Genomic DNA, 17,623 nt, shown 5'->3' with positions numbered 1-17,623 from the left:
CAGCAGGAAACAGCCTTATCATGGCGTCTTAAGCAATTGGCAGCCAGTGCCAACACCTCAAAGTATGCAGGCTTAGAACATTTTCTAGATACCGTGACAAGTGGATAAAAGGACTGCCTTTCCTTGCTCCATGAAGTGAAGTCTGTCTCGTTATCTAAATGTTCTTCAGTTAGGTATTTAAACCATGCTCACCTTTCTGCTTTGAAGTGCTGTACAAAGGTGTCCTATTTGCTCTTTAGCCCTGTAAGCAAACACTCTAGTGAGGGGGCACAGGCCCCATTGGGAGTAAACCTGATAGGTCAGTTGCTTCATTATTTGCTGATCTGACCTTTTTGGGTCAGTGTACCTGCTGTCTGTTGTGTGCTGCATGCGAAACTGTGCGTTTTGTCCCAGATGAGCTTCAGAAGCAGCTGTGAATAACTGGGAATCCAGGCTCCTCAACAATGGCTAGAGGTCAGAACTAGAAAATGTAGGTGAAAGAAACAGTAGAATGACCAACATGACAGCCCCCCCCCCCCCGACTCTTCACTTTGAATCTCACCCTTGGTGGTAAATGCACGCCCAAACTCATGCTTAAATCCTGGAGTTGCCCGCCGAGATTTTACTCTGTAGAGCCTGGCAGGAGCTGCGCATGTGTTGATATTGAAGGGAAGGTGGCAGGCCCAAGGCAAGTGCAGCTGAGAGGTTGAAGCATTCTGCTTTGTGTCAGTCACAGATGCCGTCCACTGTGGGCTGTACGTGATCCAGAAAGGCTGTGTCCCACATAATCACGATTGATTTGGTAGTTTAATCCCCCCCAGCTGGGGCCATAAATAAATAGTCACCATGACGATCAAAGCACTGGTATCTTTCGCTACGTCCTAGCGCCCCTCGTAAATTGCTGAAATTAATGGTAAAAATGCTGTAGAAAAAAAAACCCCGCTGATACAGGTTTTCTGTTAACTAGTGCAGTAGCTATATAGAAGGCCTGCACTGGTGTTGTAGGAAGGAGGGCGTTTTTATAATGGAGGCTGCTTTTCAAAATAATGACAGGCTTCGTTTACAGTCCAAATTACTGGCGATTCCTTTTCATCGCCCCCTCCTGAGGTTATGGGAATCAAAACGTCACCATCGGCCCCGTTTCGGTCGTTTATGCTGGTTCCCACATTGCGGCGGACTGCGACGCCTGTGTGTGCCGTGTGTTTGCAATCATCGCCGTGGGGGGGCCGAGTGACTCTCCAGGAAATAAAAGCTTAATTCACAGTTCGGCCTCGCAGATTGGTTCCAGTTTCTGAACGCACCGCAACCTCAGCCCTGCCCCGCTCCCCTCGCTCTCAGTTAACCCCGATAGCTCGTCCAGTGGTGAGATGAGGGGCCTCAGTGTGGGCGCAGAGTAGTGAAAGATGCTGAGTCTTGGTCTTCAGAGCTGGGGTTGCAGTAATGCGCGTGTGCTGGGCCTGATTAGCACAGAGTGCGCTGGCTTGCCGACAGTAAGTGCTCGGCCCTGTAAGTCTCAGCGTTTTAGACAGGTGGTATTTATTAGCTTGTTACTCTGGAGCTCCATGGCCCTGGGCAACAAGCTGACAGCACTTTTTTCCAATTCCATCATTTCTGAAGGCAGCCAAAGGAATTAGGTCATTAACTAAATTCACAGCTGCATCCAGTTGTGGTAAGAGTTTGGGGTGTGTGTGTGGGGGGGTGGGTGTGTTTGTGTGTGTGTGTGGGGGTGGGTGCAGTGAATTGCATGGCTAAAGTTCAGCTAATTTTTAAAAATTCCTATTGATGATGTATTCAGGGACTTCCTGTTCATTCTAACTCCTTCCCAGGACAGGGATATTCTATCTAACTGCACCATTCGGTTGCCATTAGTCAGATAGTATTGGGAATTGCGGAAGCCCTGGGCGCGCAGGACAGCCCACACTCCTGCTGTGGGAGAAACAGTTAGTCACATGGCCAAGGGCCGCCTGACTGAACAAGGGGGGGTGGATTTTACTCCCCTTATTAAGGTTTTATCGATGTGCTCTGTGATGTTGCCCTGACAGTCAAAGCTATTTCTCTAGATGGTGCGGTATTGTGAAATGAATAAATAGTCAAGTCGTACAATTCCAGAGTTTGGTGTATTTGATTGTGGGCTTCTGTTTAACGAGGGTGGTGAGTCAGTGTTTGCAGGTCTAACCGCAAACAGGACAGCTTTTGTTTCTTGCGGAGGCACAGTGAAGCACCATGAAATAGGTCTTTTTAGCGCAAGCCCCAGACTGTGTTGTTTAAATACGGGTACTGCTGGGCCTTCACTTCAAGCCGCTATGGGAAAACAGAGAGAGTCTGTCAGCTGGCTTTGGGCCCGTCAGGCCGCTGTGTCTGTGAAACGGGTCTTTAACTGGGACGTGCCGTCTTGAACAGAGTAGGCACAGTGTGAACATGCAGCGCAAGGAACACGTGAGAGAGCAAGCTGGAAAATGGATCCAGTTGCCAGGTCTTGTAATGTTTCCTCATGTCGAGTGGCACTTTATAACAAAGAAACATTCTTCTCCTTTCTCCCTGGCTCTTCAGCGTACAGCATATTAAGCTGTGGTTTTAATAGTTATGGCCCTGTGTGGGCATGACTCTTGACACTCATGAAAGAGTTTTCACAACAGATGGCCTGATATAAAGCAAATGACTAACAGGATGCTACCATGGAAAAACTGAAAACCAGCTCAGACATATACCTACTGAACAAGCTTTTAATTCCATCTGTCAGGATGTGGTGATTCAGTGCATTTGTGAATTCAAGGTGCAGTTATGCTGTCCAAACACCAGCAGCAGGTGAGCTCAGAATTGTCTGGTAAGATCAGGTGTTAAGGCAGAGTTTGCGGTCTGGCAGGGACCTCTCAAAAACTGCACTAAAGGAGCGCGATTGCCTTTAAATTTAAATCTTGTGCCTTAAAATTTTGAGTAGGCAGCTACTCTTCTTGCGATTCGTCCCAATCTGAAATCGCCACCTTCCAATCCATGATGTTGGACAGTTCCTCAGCAGAGAGACTCCGCAGAACAGCGCACAGTGGAGAAGAAGAATACAGCCCCACCACTCCTGTGCTCAGCTCAGACTGGCTCCCTCAGGGGTCGCCATCAACTTGTATTGATGGAATGCGAGAGCCAATGAATACGAGAACCTGCTGACTCTGTTGTCTGATATTGGTTACAGTTCCTGGGGTTCAGAAGCATACAGGTAGGACAGAAAAAAATACTTATCACCTAGTAAATGAGTTTATTTGTCACATGTTACCCAATACCTTTGAGATCTTTCCGTTACGTTCTAGAGCACAGTGTTACCATTTGCATTCCTAGACTGTTCTTCCAGAGGGAGAACTAAAACATTAATTTTGCAAAGCGATGAAAAAATCAAACATTCTTGGCTTTCATCGAGGGGCTTTGAAGGAAGTACAGTGGAGTGTTTGATCCCCTGGAGTCATGTTACTTGATTGGTTTGAGAAAGGGGTTTATTTTTTACTAAGGAGCATCAATACCTTGTGGAACTTGTGGAGTGATTGGGCTTCCAATGAATGGGATATCTCCAGTAAGGGCAGAGTATCTTTACTATAATCTGATACCCATAATTCTCTTTACCAAAGCTATAAGCAAGAAGCCATATGTTCAAGTGCAGGGCATAGGAGGAGTTAACAAAACTTACATTCGATTGTCTTGCGCATATTTTTTTATCAGATTGTTCTTTCATCATGGTCTTGTGTTTTATCCTGGGAACAGTAAATAACTTGCTTTGAGGTAGGTACTGTCATAGAAATAAATACAAATTTGACTTGGTTGTGAAAGTAGTTTAAGTGTTATTAATAAACGGTTTACAGTTTCGGGTGAGAAAAGGTTTACTTTCTGAATTATTTTTTTATGAAGTGGGGCATGTATTGTCTTAGCAAACAAGAAATCTGTAGCCAAGAGCTATCAAGTTCTTTGTTACTCCCTGCAAACATTTTAGTTGTACTCGTAATATTACAGTGGTACATGTGCACTAAGCAAAAGTGAAGTGTGAATATGCAGTGAATTCCAGGCAGGGTTGCCACACCCTCCTGCAGTCATTGCTGTTGCTCTTTGGCTCTGATGATGCAGTTCCACATGGATCTTGGTTCCTGAGAGTCCACTGAGGTTTTATTTTGATTTGCAGATGGATTCAAAGCCAGCAGGAAATGGAAGACATTTCTGGAACTTGTTTGTTCATTTACTATTCATGCATTCAGTGACATTTGCTGTAAGTTGGGTTCAGCCCCGTCTTTACTCTTTATCGTTTAAAAAGTAGATGCATTAGGGAGAGAAGTTTCCCAGTGGATCGTCTCAAACCTTCATGGGAAATGTTGGATTGATTCGGGCGGCTTTCGTTCCTTTCTTGTCTTGGGTTAGGGGGAAAATGAGGATACAAGTGGCTTTTTCAAAGGCAGGGTGCTGAGGAGTGTCAGGGCTGACTCCGTGATGGGTGGCGGTGTTAAAATTCTTCTCCTACCACCGTCTCTCCTGAGGTTTTGATTGCTATCTTTTGCCGTCAACACAGTAGAAAGACCTTTATAAAGTAAACAGAAGAGCCGATCAGAATACCTAAGCACAAGCTGAAGGTTGTCGGGGGGGCAGCCAGGAGAAACCACTGAGCCTGTGGCAGCATTCAAACAACAAATGGTCATACTGGGGGAGTGGGTGTAGGCAGTGGGAGAAAGGGGCGTCTTTGGCTACTATTGACTTTTTCGTCAGGAGAGATCTATTGCTGAGGGCTGCGGTGTCATCTTGAACATTTAGAGCAATTTCGACATGGAAAAATGAACCGTGAAATTGGCTTAAGACAAAAACCTGGTAACATTTAGATTGGGGCTGCGAATTTCATTGATGGATTCTTCATAAGCCGTATCATATTAACAGTGCTGTAATAGAATCTTAGTAAACTGGTGGGAACTGATTCCTGCTCAAAATTGTGTTCGCTAATAAGGAGCTGGACTTTGTTAATGAGCTCTTGGGTTTTATGGCTTGTATTTATAAAATGGGATTTTCAACTAACATCCAAAAATGTTTTTAAACGCATAACTGGTGGGAATTTGGGTCCTCAATGATGAGGTTGTGGCGGCACCACAGTGCAGCAAACTTTGGGAGGATAGTCTTTGGTGTTGCTGACAACTTTAGTCACTTTGTTGTCATTGACCCGGAGCTGATACATATGTCTTAGAACATTTATTGAAAGTATGGCACTACGAAAGCCTATGGTCCACATTGTTTGCTGGAGCTGTTTGCTGCAGTCTTCCATTTGTCTCATGGCCAAAGCTCAACATACTGTATTCAGGTTCAGGATATACAGATGTTTTATATGGATCTGAAGTTATGGGCTGATCGTTGGAGCTTGTTCAGCAATATAGGAAGCAAGGCATTAAACCTGTACAGTGCCAGTGCTGTTGAACTCTGAGGCCATTTTCCAATGACCACTTTCCATTAGAGGAACACATAGGCTGGGCTCTATTGTTCCATAGCATCTCTGAACACCTGTGTAGCTCACCAAAGTATGTAACACCTGTGTGCTAATGGAAATGTGGGACTGTGTCATAAAAATGGCTAAAGAGAGATGGGTTCCATGCTACCAGTTGGTTTCCATTTCCTAGAGCTTGCCTGCTCACTGACCATCTGGAGCTAGGGTCCTCGTTTCTGCAGATGCTGGTGCCAGAACTCGGAAGGATTCGAGAGGACTTCACAGAGTTCCCATCTCCAGCCTTCACAGATGGCCAATGCTGTGGTCTAACTCTGCTTAGGGGCAAACAGTGTAACGCTGCAAGTTATTGTTAAAAGCCTTAAAATTTTTAATGTTTTGCCACTGGAAAACTTTCTTTCATGTACTGAGGCTGGGCTGGGTTTACTAGTTCGTTTGTAAGCGGTGTCTTCAGTTTGGTAAAAAAAAAATAGCTCACCTTTTGCTTTGAGTTATTGAGAAAGTCACAGGATTAAATGGATAAGCTGACCCACAGAGACTAGGTCTGTGGTTCCACTGACTGGTCAGAAGCGATCAACCGCGTACTGTATACTCCCTGAAAATGTCAGGTTCGGTGACAGCTCTGTCAGCGTGACCATGAGCTGCAGTGTATCGTGTGGACTAGGAATGCACAAACATTGAATGTCATGTGGAGGTGGTGAGATCAATTTCCATACTGTACATCCACCCATTCATTTTACTGAGCTTGAGGTTTTTATATTTGTGAGTGGTTCTGCTTGCAGATGGAGCTGAATGCAGAATGCTTTTCAAGAAATATGCAATACCTTTTCTGGTTAACCCAGAAGGAGAAAGGAGAACAGAAACAGTGGAAAGCAACAAAAAAACAAGAAGAAGAAGTTGAATTTTAGATGTACAGTATTTTAAAGAAAGGTGATGCAGAGTTTCATACATATTCAGTATCTTTACCTCATTTTTGGCCGGGTTTTAGTTAAAGAAAATCTTTGTCAGAAAAACACTTTTATAAAGAATGAGCCACCAGATTGAGAAAACAGAATGTCTGGGAACCATAAGGTTTGTGACCTTTAATTCTCATGTTGATATTGGCAATCCTACAGCTTTAATGAGCGGAGAAGCCTTTTTAAATTGTCCAGATGCATGAGCGCATTATGTTAAAATCTTTTCCCGCAGTGTTTAGTGATTTGTACAATGAAATAAATAAAAATGCAGTACAGTATATTATCGCAGACATTGCGGGCACTGTATGATGACACAACATGGCAGCTAACCGATATCTAATTCAACCTGGTGAAACTGTAGAAGACCTTGAAATCAACACCTTTCATTTAAGAACATAGAGAGCAGTTTCAAAGCAGAGGTGGCTATTCAACATATCTAGCACATTTGGTAGCTAATTGACCTGAGGACATTATCCAGCCATTGCATGAAAAAGCCAGGATATCAGCTTCTGCAACACAGCTTGTTCCAGACTCTCGCAACACTTTGTGTAAAGACGTCTCCCATTTTCACATTTTAAATGAGAAACGTTCTGTTCAGTGAATCCAGAAGGTATGAGTGCTTTGTCCCGAAGCTCTGACCTTACAAAGTTGCATGGCAAAGTTAGACTGCACTGTTTTTAGGATTGATCAGAAAATGGGCACGAATAAGCGATAAGGTGCTTTGGCTGTGTTACTATGTTTTTTTTAAACTCCCCTCCCATGCGGGAATCCATTTTGGAGGTGGGGTGTGTCCCTTAATTGGGTCTCTCTCTGGGTTGGTTGAGGAGAGCGGTCTGGTTTTTAATGCCGGTACGGGACGTCCGGAGAGTGGTGTGGAGCAGAGGTGTCAGTAGAAGAAACGGTGAAAACGGGAGACGTGTCAGATTTGTTTTCTTGGCCGTGGTGTCGGGTTGGGATTGTTGTGGCTTCCGTGTTTTTTTTTAGTTTTCCATTATAGCTTAGTTTTAGTGTAGAGGAGACAGATAGCTTGCGGAAGACATTCTTTGGCTTTGCCACCCGTTTTCTCGGGAGACAGGTTTAGCAGGTAATTGGGTTGTAGAATAGTGTCGTTAGTTTTTTTTGTTCACTTACCCATGTTTTTTTTTACTTCCCAGCATTTTCTGTCATCCTACACGTAGTTGTGTGTGTATTTCCATCCGTTAAACCCTGACTCATATGTTAGACCCCATTCGCCCCTAGACTGAGCCATATTGGGGACGTAACAGGTTGTCAGACAACATCTGTAGAATTAAAAGATGAAGTATCAGTGAACAAAACCATCTTAAGTCTGGTGACTTAATTGAGTGTGAATCTGTGTCAGCCTGTGTTGGCTGTAGAGGACCAAGTAAAGGCGAAATCCACGCTGAAGAGTAGAAAGAGGAAAAGCAGTCTTTTGGCTCTTCAGGTGTGTACAGGAGTCTTGCTCAATCACTCCTGAGTGTCAGAAACACCCTAGTTCAAAAGTACTATTTCCAACCACTTCAAAGCACAGAAATTTACACATCCTCTCCTCAACGTGCTGGCCAGTATTTCTGATTATACAGTTTTACCCATATGATCAATTGATGAACAGACACAGGTGAGAGTGACACCCTCAGACAAGGCCACAAAGAGCACTTCTTCCTTTTGCGGGTGTAATCAGCACCTAATTGAGAGCACTTTGTGAAACGAGGAAATTAGTACAGGGTTGATACCATTTGCAAATCCGATTTGACCTTTTAAGAGCTGAAAGCAAATTGACCAATATGAGCCAAATGAAACACTAAAATGAGGGAGCCTGTGGTTCAGAACTTGCCTGGAGGAAAAACCCAGAAGACTGTTTTTCTCCAGGGGCAGAGTTGGGCACGAGTGCACTACTGGACACTCCTGGGATGCAGCCAGTGGGCAGGCCTGCCAGGCTGTAAAAACCAAACAGCTAGGTTACAGGCATGTTTTGCACTGCTCAAGAAGTGTCTCCTCGCGAGCTCATCTGAAATCTCTTATATTAAATTCCTTTTGTGATTCACTGGACTGAAACAAAGCCGAATCAAGCAAGGTCTTTGTGTTCTAAGGAAACCAGTCTTTGAGGACTCAGACCCAACTGCTGACAATCTCCTTGAACATTTGTGTTTGCTTCGCACTGAAGGGGGTGACCAAAATAAATTACTTGTAAATCAAATTTGCATTTGTCTTTAAACCGCAAGCTCAGTTTTAAGTGGGAGAATTTGTCATTTTTGCGCTGAAGAGTTTTGGAGAAATGGATCTGTTGCAGTTCGGAGGGTGGGGTAATGGAGGGACTAATCAGCATGTTGCGCTACAGTTTAATGAATTGAAAGTAAATTCTCTTTTGTGGCCATCCTGGGGAATATTTGAGCTCTATTACTCCTTACCATTACCATTTCTAGCGCACTTCGTAAATATTTTAATGGCCATTAGGTCTAAACTAAAACCATTATATTGGTGTCTGGGAGGAAAGTACTGTTCTTAAACATATCTGTCTGGGTTTGGTCGTGTTCATTTCCTCTAGCCTTTTTGGCTCTTGGTTCTGTAGTGGGCTCCTCCGAATTATTCCTTCTTGGTTTGAGAGGTTATTTTTTAGGCCAGATTTTGAATGCTCTCCGTCCCGTGTTTCAGCATCGTAGGCGACGGGACCTGCCGGGCACGTGTGGTATTTTGACATTGGCGTACTGCGGTTCTTGTGGTGTGCTTCAGTTTTCCCCCTATGTTGACAGTCTCAGGAACAAACTGGGGCACAGCTATTCCAAGAGCATATTATTCCAGCCCCTCGGGCTCTGGTGCCCCCCCTGTGTGCCGGCTGGCTCTGAAGATACTTTCACTAAAACCTGAAGCAGCTGATAAAAACCGTAACGGCAAGCGCAGAACCTGGTAGCTGTACAGTTCAGGTGCCAGAGTGCATTGTGGTTTACATTTGACCGGCAGTCATGCTTCACGCCAGCAGCCATGTCACCCTGCAGTTCCCAGCTGGCAGCCCACTGGAGCTCAGCAGGTGTGAGCCTGGTCAGTGCCTGGATGGGAGACCTCCTGGGAAAATCTAAGGTTGCTGCCGGAAGAGGTGTTTGTGGAGCTAGCAGAGGTGCTCACCCTAAAATCCACGTGGGTCCTAATGTCCCAGTATAGTGACGGGGACACTATACTGTCATTCGGATGAGACGTAAAACTGAGGTTCTGACTGTCTGGTCATAAACAATCCTAGGGCTTTTTCTCAAAAAGAGTAGGGCTGTAACCCCAGCGTCCTGTGGGAATGCATGCCAACACAGAGGGAACATGCAAACTCCGCACGGAGAGCGCCCCACGGATTCAGCGACCCAGCGGTTTTAACCACTGCGCCACCTTGCCACCCCACAAACTTTTAATATTTGATTGAAACCTTGTTTCCATAGTAAACTTTCATAAGACATTTAATAAACCTTAATATTTATCCCAAAATGATTTGTTACAGTGCTTTAAAAGAATGATATAAGTTCTTTTCTTTTGGAAAACCAGTCTGAAGGGTGTCCAGGAACGACCCATCTAACGGCAATATTGTGACGCGTGTGTCCTATGTGATCACGTGATGTAATGTGAAGCTCTGCCCTGGATAAAGGCAGAAATAGCACATCTTAAAGACTTTGGAAGATCCGTCTCACATTGTAAACAGGTCTTTACAACTGTGACATCTGATCTTATTTTCGAAATGGCGACATGCGTGCCTGCAGATATTGTCGTTTCTTGTATTAAAAGCTGTTAGCTGTGGGGTGTGTTTATAAGTTTTTACTGGATAGGTTTGTTTTTCTCTTCTGATCCATCAGCAGGAATCACATTTGCTTGTGAGGAAATGCTGATTTTAGGCATGCAGTGTGCCAGGGTTTGAGACGTTTCTTCAATGCAGCCTTGGTGATTGAATAGTGTGATAACTTCAGCCTCTACATTCATGGTCTTGATCCCTCAGACATGTGTAACAGGGCTCAGAGCACTATGCAAGTTACAGAAGTGACAAGCCACGCTTGGCCAGGTGATGCTATCTGGTGGCTTTAATTTACTGAGTTTTCTCTGCCATTAGTCTAACTTTTCTGTGCGTCAGCGGGGCTTTGCAGCTCCCTGTGTGTAGAAGAGCTGATGAAAACGTGAGCTTGTCTTTGTAAAAACTGAAATTGTTTTTGGTTGGCTTGTCTGGGGCACCAAATGAGATCTGTTAATATACAGTACATATTGCAATTGCCGGATAGAAAAAATTAGTGTTTTACTCGCACTGTTGATGAATCTCATCTGTCAGATGAACCTCATTTGACTGGCTAAAGAGTAATGCTGGGATTGCTGTGCAGCTTCTTTCAAAATGTAGAAAATGGAGAATGTGGATAAGTATGTAAGTCTGTGCAGTAAATATACTGAATGTGTGCATGCATATACAGTACATCTCATACTGCAACACAGGTCAAGCAATCTGGACCTCTCTGAACCTTTGGTGCCCTTCTGTTGGAGAATGGCCCCAGAAACACAGTGTTTACTTGGCCTTTATAAATTCCAACTGCGTTAACAATATTCAGGTTTTATAATGAAGTGGAGGCATGAATGTCAAGGTTGTTCAACAGTTACAGATTTTTGATACATTTAACAGTGACCCTTGGCAGCAGTTTGCTAGTATCATTCTCTCTATTTCTTTCATTGATAGTACTGCGTGAGAACAAACACCGCTTGTTAATTCGTATAGGATAAATAAGGCAATCCTGCGTGCTCAATGAGACACCCAGAGTGTGCGAATCTCCAGTGTTTCAGGTTCAAACGCATTGTCGCCGGTTGGTTGCTTTCTGGGCTGTTTGTGTTGTGTCATAAATAGCAGCTGGAGTCCCATCAGGTGTTGTGTTGTAGCAGTAGGTGCTGGTTTCCTGAGAAAACTGAACATCTGTTGCTTTTGCAGTGTACAGGAATAAAAATAAGATGTGCACATACCTTTATGAGTGTGGAGTGTTTTGTTGTGAATAGCAGCATTGGAACGTGCAAGGAAAAGCCACAATTATTTTGTTCAATCGGCTGTCCGGACTTGTCTACGTCAAATATGTATTTAGCTCCGTGGATTAGCAACAGCCTTTTCATTAACTGTATGCCATGTTGATATTTTTACTTTTTTCAGCTATCCATTGAGAAGCTTGAAACAATTTTAAAATTTCATTCCTCTTGAAGTAAAGGTATCTGTGGTGACTTGAATTGAGCACAAGTCAATGTTTTTTCCTTCACGAGCAAACATTCTTGAATTGTCCATCATACTATCACCATTCTAAGGAACATATAAGTGTCTTGTCTGCAAATTTTAACCAGCCATTTCCTGAAGAAAGTGGCAGGGTTGCTTGTTTTTGAGAAGTTTCATTGCGTTGGGGAACTGAATCTACACTCTGAAAACGACTTCATAACCTTCACCTTCTGCTCAGTTTGGCCTTCTGTCCTGCATGACAGCTAACCACCCCAGCAAGCGACATTGTACATGATATGGCCTTACTTCCAGTTGATGCTAGCAGTTACAGCATTTGGAAAACTGAGAAAAACATTGTTTTTTCATGTGCTTTGTGCGTGTGATATTTGTACAATGACTGTATATTTTAAGAATTGCATACTTCTAATTGTATGACATGATTTCAGCCCGGAACCGAGCAGTTAGGATTACTTAGTTCATGAGATTGTGTTCTTAGATTGTGAGCTGACTACTTTGAGATGAAAAAGCTGGCCAAAATACTCATGTCTGCATATCCATATTGAGATAAGACAGAGAAATGCAAGGTGCTGTTTAGATTTAGACTGTACATCTCTCAGGTTTTTGTTTTTGAATGGAAGGTGATGAGATTAAGGCAATAATGAGTAGACTGATGGAGCTCTGGACTCATAACTGGACAGCTGTGGATTCAAATACTGGGAGACACTGCTTTTGTACCCCTTGAGAATCATACTTCATTTGAATTACCCCAGGAGAATGCCCTGCTATATAATTAATACATACACTAAAATGTATAGATATGGTCAGGGATTTAAATAAAATCTTCATAGCGAATGAAGCAGCTGCTGCATTAGATACTTATACTTGTGATGTAAACTCCTTTTGGACAGATTTTCACTTGCCCCTGTGATTGATGTTTGGAAAGCATGTATCTTACTTAACTGACATATTAGGTCACAACTTTAAAAAGTAATAAGAAAAATAAATAATACATTCAAACGGGGGAAAATGCATCTAATTCTGCAGCTGTGCCACATCTGTGATTGATAAAATCCAAATACCTGCTTCCAGTTTCATTTTTTATGAACTGTATGGTTATATAAAAATCCTTGTGATGCAAAGCACATGCAAGCAGGAGATCCATAAAGATATGGAGGAACCCCAGAAAAAAACAGGTCCATTGGAACCCGTGTGATTGTTGTAATACAAGTCACCAAACAAGCCGAAACAAAAAAATCAAAGAGAATTTTTGAACTATACTTTCCAAAGAACACTCTTCTTATCCAGTCTGTACTCTTTACGATGTGCGATGTTGACTGCTGTTTTAATTTTGTTTTGTAAAATGAGCCTTTTAAAAAAGAAAAACCAACCTAAACTGAGTGACAATTGCATGTGTGCAAGAAGAAATCCAAAGCTCTTTGATCAGCTATGATTTGTTTTTAACAGAACGATCTTCTGGAGATGAAATTTACCTGCCAAGCAACTTGCTTTAAGTGCGAGATGCAGCAGTGCTCTGTGTGGTTTTGATCGCAGCTTGAAACCCTATTATAAAGAGCCGCCACGCTTCAGAGTACATAAAAACACATGCTCATTAAACTCTCCTACCCACGCCATCACTGAGGAGCCTAATATTGTATGTTTTATACTGTACAGCCACAATTCTGCTGTTTTAGTCAAAAGGAAATCTTGGCTAATTGCTTCACTGTACAAATGCCCATGGCTTCTCACACACAACTCCACGATCCTCTGTGCTTCGACGGAAAGAAATAAGGACTTGTAGAACTGTAAAAATCTCACACCTATTCCTGTAGTAAATTACTGTAGGTTTTTAATTTGTTTTTTTTTACCCCTGATGGGATCAAATCACTCCTAGTGTTGCCCTGAAGGTGTGTATGTGATTCTGCCATGCTGTCGTTTCTGTGTTGCGGCGTTAATGATGCAAAATGTCTTGATCACAGGGATATTTCACCCGGCTGGAAATCTGAAAGTGTTTGGGGAGGTAGGCTGGGTGCTGGGGGAGGGATTGTACTAGTGAGAATGAAGAGGCGGTCTTCGAGGACATATTGCTATTGCGAGACGGAGCAAAACAATTCCAAAAAAATAAGGGGAGTCATTCATCGCCTCAGTGAAGTGTTTCATGAAGCAAGCTGACAGACAGATGTCCCCTTGGTTGGGATGGTAGTCCATCACATCTTAAGTTACTTTCGGAAGTCTATGATTGGCTGGAGCCATTAGCACTGTGTTGTACATCAGCAGTGTCCATGCTGGAGTTCTGAGCCCAAGGCCTCCTGTACTGGGCAGCCAGGAACTGGCTCTTAATCTTAACAAGGATGTAGAGGTTAGTGTGTCCAAGCCTTAAAGTCCAGCAGCGCTGTAGGCTTCATGCATTTGGAAAGAAGTTTTATGTTACTGGCCACAAAACCCTGAAAATCTCACTCCTTCACAGTGTGTTCCTGGGAAAATACGTAGGAGCACATTAAGGAATGAGCAGGGAGTCCTGTGTACATCCTTAAATTTTTCTATGTTGTACGACGTGCTGTATGGCATTAAGATCTATTGCTTCTGGAATAGCTCGGTCATAAACAAGTTTCACTTTTTATTTTAAAACGTGCAGTTGTCTCCCTGGTCCTTCACGTTATCCTCTTAGGAGGTGGATCTGTTGAGTGGAAAGCAAGTCTGTTGCGGCACGCTGCTCGCCATCAATGTTCACGTCCAGAGGGTGCCCAAACAGCAGCTCTTGTGCCTGATCTTACAGTGGGGACCTCCAGAAAAAGAAAAGATTCAGTGCCCTACCCCCACTTTCCCAAACATGCTGAGGAGAATGTAATCTGTAATCAGAGGATCATTTCTTTCGTCCAGGAAAGCCATTTTTAAAGGGATATTAAGAACAGATAGATTTATTGCTATAGAGTGGAGGCACTTATTGTAATTCTTTTTTAATAGTCTGAATCCTCAGTTACTGGTTTTGTTTTATCAAAGGAGCTCACTTTGTGCTTGACAGGGAGAGCACAAACCAAGTTCCTGACTAGAGACAGAGATCACTTTATTGGCCATATACAATTTCTTGCATTAGGAATTTGTCTTTTTCGCAGACCCCAACTGGCTCTCCATGAGACACACAGGCAGGGAGAGAAGCTTGGGGTCTAAGACACCAGAAGGATGCTGCTGCGTTTCTCAGATCTCTCTCTCTCTGTGACTCTTGTTTTGCAGGATGACTGGAACGGCGCTGAGCCTCTGAAGAGGAAAGAGGCGCAGAACAGCGATGGAGACGACAAGGCCCGCGGGCCAGAGACCCTGCCCCCAGGTACCAGACCCCCCCCGGTCGGACTTTCTCTTTCCGAGAGGGACAGGTTTGCGCCTTGATCTCAAGGGGCGAAAGATGAAACCACAAGAAAAAAAAAAGAAACTTCTGCAACAGCCCTTTGAATTATCTTCATGAGGTCAGCCAGTTCTAAACTGAACCTCTTCTTCACTCCACTCTGCCAAGAACAACCCGCATGTGCAAGTTGATATTAATATTCATAAAGAAAATTAGCATCAGTGGCAGATGGTTCAGAGTAGTTTCTAATTATAATGGTGATGACAGGTAGTCAGAGCTGAGAGATTAATTGCTCTCATTTTTTGTTTGCTTGTTCTCAATCTGAGAGATATTGCAGTCAATCATTATTGGGTACTTTAGAGGGGTTATTTGCATAATTGTATTATCCTTCATCACAGTTGCATGGTACAGTTCTAGAAATGTGTATTCTGAAGTCCGTTGTTCTCAAAGAGTTAGAGAAATGTCTAACTAAAATGCAATGATCGGTCAGTATTGAAAAAGCATCAGAAAAATTCCGCTCTATCTACAGTATATCTCTAAACAGCAGCTTTCTAATGCATGACCAGCAGTGCGTATTAGGCTGTGAATGGCTTCCAAGGTCACACCTATCAGATGTACTTTTTTTGCATGTTATTTAAGCAAATTTTTTTGGCGTATTAGTCACCAGAACGAAAACGGGTGCAGCTCTGCAGGTGTTGTCTGTATAGGTGGCAGCAAAAGGCAAAAGTGTGGATCAGCGGTCAGGGTTCTGGACCTGTAACTGGAAGGTTGTGGGTTCAAATCCCAGGCTAGACACTACTGTTGCACCTCTGATCAAGGTACCTCACCTGCATGTCTACAGCAAAATACCAGATTGACATGGTTTGACATCATCCAAATCAATTCATAGGTGCAGTCCAGGGATTTGCAGGTGTGGTCTTAGTTAAAAATCTTTTTCATTGAAGTAGAAATCCTTAAGTAATGTTAAAGAGACTCTGTCTTGCCAATGCAGTAATGTGTGTTTACACTGTGTGTTTTGCAATTCCAGGCAAAGTGAGGTGGCAGGACTTTGACCAAGATCTGTATGTTGGTGCCACGGTGGTGAGGCCTGGACAAGACCCTTACGCTCGGAATAAATTCAACCAGGTAGAGAGCGACAAGCTCCGCATGGACAGGGCGGTTCCCGACACCAGGCATGATCAGTAAGTCCTCGCTGTTACACGTGTGTGTGAATCGCCTTGCGAGAAGGCCAAGAATGATTGCAGATCCTACATCAGAGCATGTACAGCATCACTGCAGATAACTGTCTTCAGAATGGATGTCTTGATATGTTTATTGCTCAAGCCTGAATTATATACCTCATGACACCTGTATTTTTCATTGCTCTGGCCCAATCGGGTCCTTTTCAGACTTCAGACTTTTGCTCCTCACCTTCAGCTGTTTCCTATTCTAATTTTATTTATCCAGTATTGTGTACTAGATCTGCTTGAACAGCTCCTGAAATCTAAACATCCTTGGGTGTTGCCTTTTAGATATCCAGAAGGGCAACATCTGAGAAAGAGCTGCAGCTCTTGTCGCTGAGGGATTAGGATGTCTAAAAACGTTTGTTGCTCTCCTGAGTTAACATGGTGATGTGTAGAAACTACATTAAAAGCAAATCACAGGCAGACAAGTCCACTGTGGAAAGAGCTTTGGAGTGTTTACAGCCGTCTGCCGGACTGAAGTCATAAAAATGATTTATTTTTCCATGCATGGTATTTATAATTTTAGGGGCGCTATGCAGCTTTCCATAGGAAAAATCCGTTTTATATTGAACATCACGTGGGTAATAAGCGCCTCTCTTCCAGCTAATGTAGACATCTCCAGTTCTCCTTAGACATCCAGGTAAAGCGTAGAGCCTTCTCAGAGTGGAGGCTGCATTAACCTGACTGGACTCTATTCTGGGAACATGTTTTGAAAAGTAAATGATGTAATTAACTGCATAATCTGATATCGCGGGTTTATGCAAAAAAAGAAACTACCACACTGAAGTGCAAGACTTGTTTTCATAACATTAAAGCGCTATCAGTTCTCATTAATTAACCTGTCAGTGTTACTGTTTCACTCAGAACTCTTTATCCTGCTTCCTTCCGTGCTTGCATTTGCTCTGCATTGACCTCATTAAAGCTTTACAATAAAACTAGACAGCTGTTTGGATTAAGCGCACTTCAGGTTGGACATGGCCCAGTTGTAGAGAATACATCTCTGTCGCTTAATTAACTGCACCGAGCCTGCTGCAAGAACTTAATGAAGAACCTTTTCACACAAAAGCCAGGGGATAAAAGTAGGCTTTGGAGCTCTCATTTTTGTGAAGATATTTCTAAACAACATTTGATGGATTTAGAAGACGCAGACCTAGAAGGGCCTAGAGGACCTATTGTATCCTGGACAGGAATAGGAGTAATTTTATATATTTAAGTTTTTCAAAGCTAGCCTAGAGAATGCTTAAAAGGATAACTGTCTATCTAGTGTTCGTGAGGAGTTTAATATAAGTGCTCAGTTTTTATCTGATCCAGTGTGCTATTGGATTTACAAATGGTGTGGCAAACTGTCGTATTTTCAGTTTACAATGATTTCTATTTTGATTTTTAGTAAGTGGCTGACTTACGGATGTAAGCAGCAGTAAAGGCTTTTAGAACTGGGCCTCTGTTCCTCGTCACAGAGTGCTGGGGCTCTCAGGT

General features: G+C 43.2%; 1 protein-coding gene across 1 annotated transcript in view; it reads left to right on the top strand.

Moving 5' to 3' along the window:
* The window catches only part of galnt2 (UDP-N-acetyl-alpha-D-galactosamine:polypeptide N-acetylgalactosaminyltransferase 2), a 78,937-nt gene that overhangs the window by 32,494 nt on the left and 28,820 nt on the right, over positions 1-17,623 (top strand). The window contains exons 2-3 of the mRNA XM_015362512.2: positions 14,816-14,909; positions 15,952-16,105. Of these exons, the coding sequence (XP_015217998.2) occupies positions 14,816-14,909; positions 15,952-16,105 (248 nt within the window). The remainder of the gene's footprint in view (positions 1-14,815; positions 14,910-15,951; positions 16,106-17,623) is intronic.

Source organism: Lepisosteus oculatus, chromosome 17, assembly GCF_040954835.1.
Source record: "Lepisosteus oculatus isolate fLepOcu1 chromosome 17, fLepOcu1.hap2, whole genome shotgun sequence".
Taxonomy (NCBI): domain Eukaryota; kingdom Metazoa; phylum Chordata; class Actinopteri; order Semionotiformes; family Lepisosteidae; genus Lepisosteus; species Lepisosteus oculatus.
The sequence above is the reverse complement of the archived record's forward strand: the minus strand, read 5'-3'. Positions and strand labels throughout refer to the sequence as shown.